This window comes from Cariama cristata, unplaced genomic scaffold (genome assembly GCF_000690535.1).
Source record: "Cariama cristata isolate BGI_N322 unplaced genomic scaffold, ASM69053v1 scaffold40660, whole genome shotgun sequence".
Lineage (NCBI taxonomy): Eukaryota > Metazoa > Chordata > Aves > Cariamiformes > Cariamidae > Cariama > Cariama cristata.
The window spans coordinates 8,062-12,326 of NW_009597139.1; the positions used below are offsets into that span (position 1 = coordinate 8,062).

A 4,265-nucleotide genomic window follows, 5' to 3' on the forward strand; every position below is an offset into this window, starting at 1 on the left:
TCTGCTTTACTTTGGAGATGAAAAAAAGATACTTTGATTAAAGGAGTGGGTAGTGCTAAATGGCAAACTTCCTGAGTATGGAACACTGAAGTTTCACGGGGAGATGAAGAATGAAAGGGGTGAGAACAAGCAACTTAGAGCAAGCTGTGGTTGCTCTGCAAGCTAGTGTATTTTGTACTGAATAATACTGCAATTCAGGTTGGGTTATTACTGTCAAATGTACTAAAGAAAAAATACTGATACATAACTGAGTATCTGGTATGTTCCTCCTGACTAGTCCACTATCAGTGATTTGGAAGAACTGAATCTGTAAAGCTTTTGCTTTCCTCCTTGACTGTCTAATTGTGCAAAACTACTAGTTTAGATATGTTTGGGTTTTCATTTTTATGTAACTTTAAACCAATTTACTAACTAGTAAATCACAGCAATTGAAACTCCAGTTTTATCTACAGAAATTGAAATGGGCTCACCTGTTTTAGTGGTAGAAAGATAGTTATTTCAAAGCTGACAAATATCAGAAGTTTGTCTAAAATACTAAATGAATTGAAATACTTTCGGTTAGATTTTTTTTTTATCTAATGGATATTTAATCTAGTACCTCCAGTTGTGAGAGTGTTTGGGTTTTGGAACTGTATTTCTCTGATATTACTGCCTTGACTCTGCAGCACTGCTGTTTCTAGTGTGTTGTGGCACATTATAAGATTCTCAGAAGTGAGTGTGGTTTAAGCATGTCAAAGAAAATACAAAATCCAGTGATGCTGGAAAGAGGAGGGGGGTGTGTTTAAATGATTGGAACGAATGTTAAAGGGAATTTTGGTGAAATGTAATTAGTAGCAAAAATCTAACAAGCAAAACACTTGTACTTTCCTGTATTTGCTTAAAGCTAGGGTACGTGTTGGAGGAAGGGGTGTTGTTCAAGGTATTTGTGTCCTTATTTTGTTAGGCTGATTTAGGTGAACTTCACTGCTATATAAATTCCAGCATCATAATGTCGCAATATTTGCAGGAGTATTTTTATGATTAAGGCTAGAACAGACAACTCTGCACTACATGGACAGATTATAGACTTGCATTCAGTAATAACCTCATACTGCCCAATAACTAATGGCTAAAATACACACCCTGTAAAGAGAGTTCTGACTGTCCCACTTGTAGTGGAGGGAATAATGAACATTTGTTAATTCCATCATTGATTTGATTATCTATGTAGTCTCTATTTTTGTGTACTTTTTTATATGATGACTGACTTTCTCATTCAGTAACTCTCAACAAGAAATAAGCTAACTATTCTGAAAATAGATGATCAGGGTCTCTTTCACTAAATACACAGTTACTATGAAAACAGATCTGCTGATTAAATTCCTGTATTTCATGGGAAGGCCAGAGGTACTGGATTATTTCAAAGCTGTAAATACAACAGCAAGTTTGGTCTTTGTGTGTATATATATAGAAAACACACACATATATATATTCCAGGTAGTTAGGGGGGAAAATATGTGAAAAGTAAAAACTTGTGGTATCCTGGAAAAGCAGGGTTTGATATTACAGGTCACAGACTATGTCTTCAAGAGAAATGATAATGCACAGTATGAGCAGTTGAGCCCTTTGCTTTCTCTATCAGACAGAATTTGAAGATCATTTACAACTTAACAGTATTTATTTTTCAAGATTGGAAGTGTTCTATCACAGAACAAAGAAGGGAAAAATTTAATTTTTTTCTTGTAAATGTGGATTTTTTTAACTAATGTTTTTAACAATTTCTCTGTAATTTTTTTTGCTTACCAAATTAAATATGCTTTTAGAACAACTATGCCTACTAATAGAAAAAAGTACATTTGTTACTATCAATTGACAGTCTTCAGGCAAACATTTCTTCTGTTTGCAATAGACAAACTGAAATATGTGGGGGAATATTAATAGAAATGGGCAACTGAACTATGAATAGTATAACATTTTTGGTTTTTGTCAATCATATTTAGGCTTGATCGTCTCTTCATTTTACTGGACACTGGTACAACACCAGTAACAAGAAAAGCAGCTGCACAGCAACTTGGGGAAGTAGTGAAACTGCATCCTCACGAACTGAATAATCTCTTATCTAAAGTAAGCATATTTTTTTTCAGTACTTTAATGGTGAGAATAAAACTAGTTTAAAGGTGTGGGGGTTCTGGGGGAAGAAGCGAAAGCATCGTAGTCTTGTGTTCTCTGAAAATAGGGGAGACTAAAGAAAATTAGGAGGCTACTTCTGTTAAGCCTGCCGTTTTGTCAGACTCTGAAATGGTTACGTAAGTGAGGTTTCACTTCAGAGTTGTAAGGTCTATTAATCTCTTAAACACTTCCTTTTAGAAAGCAAAAACCAAAAGTCTGAAGCCTTGTTCAGTACCTGGAGGAAATCAAGGTTGAGTTTGATGAGACTAAATATATCTTGTGAATTCTTCATGTCTGGCTATGGCAGGAGTTCTGCTAAGCAGTGAGCAGTGTAGTGAAGGCTGCTTGCATATCTTGTTTTTTCTTGTCCTTTGTTTTTGTTTTGAATGTTGCCTTAATCTACAGCATTAAAACTAAGTGTGTGTTAATAGAGTATAACAGCTGATAGATTTTTTGAAAGTACATTTTAAGCAAATATTTATTTATTAATCTTTCCTTAAAGGTGTTAGTGTATTTAAGAAGTACGAATTGGGATACTCGTATTGCAGCTGGCCAGGCTGTTGAAGCAATAGTGAAAAATGTACCTGAGTGGAATCCAACTCCAAGATCAAAACAAGGTGCTGCTTAAATGAATTATGTAAAATTAATTGTTTGTCTGATGCAAACTGGCTGTGATACGAGACTTTTCAAGGCAACTGTGCCATTCTGGGTTTATGAGCATAGACTTTGTGTGCCTGGACTGGCTTTAGATGTGCTTATTCAGTTACAATGATGTTCTTGACCTTTGTTTCTTCTAAGATTCCTGTGCTTGTGCTCTGTACCCTCATAAAGCTTTTATAAATAAAATGCATAATAACTAGTAAATGGCAAAACTCGTAACGAATCAACTTGGTTATGATATTTTTAGACATTCTTTATTCTCTATTCCCTTGCTCAAAGCACCTTTTGAGGGAGGTGAAATGGCATCTTGCTGAAGTCTACTCTGTTTGTACTTACTTCGCATCTGAAATTGTCATGTCAGGGATGTTAGAGTTGCTTTTATTGTCAACCTGTGGACCTATTGTCAGTGATTTTTGTCTAACCTTGTTGGCACTGTCTATGTTCACGTTATGTGGCACAGGTTCCAGAAATTAACTATTAAATAAAAGAAAAAAAAAGCCAAAAAGCAAAACTTACCTGTTTTGAGGTGGTCTCATTTGTTTCATTCAGTGCCTCCTGGTTCTATTACTATAGAATTTGACAAGCAAGTTCTGCATTTGCCTTATCCACTGCTTTTGTGACTTTTATAAACCATCATATTTGCTCTCCTCCAACAACTTTTCTCCAGATTGAGGAGTTGCAGTCTTCATTCTTTCCTCGCAAGACAGCTGCTTTGTCTTTCAGATAACTTTATTTGTTCTTCTCTGTGCTTTTTCTTACTCGTGTCCTTCTTGAGATGCACAGAACTGCACACAGTGTACCTACATCTCTAGAGTACTGACATTTATACATAGTGGCAAAATGATGCACTTTGTCATGTTTTCCATGTCCTTCCTGATGATGCCCGGTACTTAGTTGGCTGTTGTGGCTGTCACTGCCCAATAAGCTGATGAATACAGAAAACTGTCAGAAGTGCCTACAGGATCTTTATTGAATATGAACTGCCAGTTCTGAATTCAGCGTTGTGTACGCATGGTTTAGGTTACTCATTTTGCACTTTATCTGCCTCTTTACCCATTAGTCTGTTCCGAGAGTCCTCCTTGGATTCTTCAGTGCCATTGTGACTTTTGGTTACCCAGAAGAACTTAGTGTCATCTACATGCTTGGAGAAGAGTGCGTAGTGAAATCTCCTTCCTGTTACTAAAGACTGATAGAATTGGTTCCAGTGCTGATCCCTGAAGGACTCCAAAGCTAACTTTTATCTGTCTTTAACCACCTTTCAGTCTGTAAAAGGATATTTTCCCCAATTGTGTGGTAACTTGGTTCCTTCGTGGGTTTTTTTTTTAAATTTGAAACCTTTCCAAAAGCTTTTAAATCCATTATGTCCACTGGATTCCCTCTATCCACTTGTTGGAGCTCTTTAAGGACATTGATAATCAGGTTAATGAGAGGGGTTTTTTTCAGGAGCCATTCTCCCT

General features: G+C 36.2%; 1 protein-coding gene across 1 annotated transcript in view; it reads left to right on the forward strand.

The window, feature by feature from the left end:
• Positions 1-1,979: 1,979 nt before the first annotated feature.
• Positions 1,980-4,265, forward strand: part of BTAF1 (BTAF1 RNA polymerase II, B-TFIID transcription factor-associated, 170kDa) — a gene marked incomplete at its 5' end in the record, with an annotated part of 35,879 nt that continues 33,593 nt past the window's right edge. Inside the window, 2 exon segments of the mRNA XM_009708754.1 lie at positions 1,980-2,103; positions 2,651-2,765. Coding sequence (XP_009707056.1) covers positions 1,980-2,103; positions 2,651-2,765 — 239 coding nt within the window.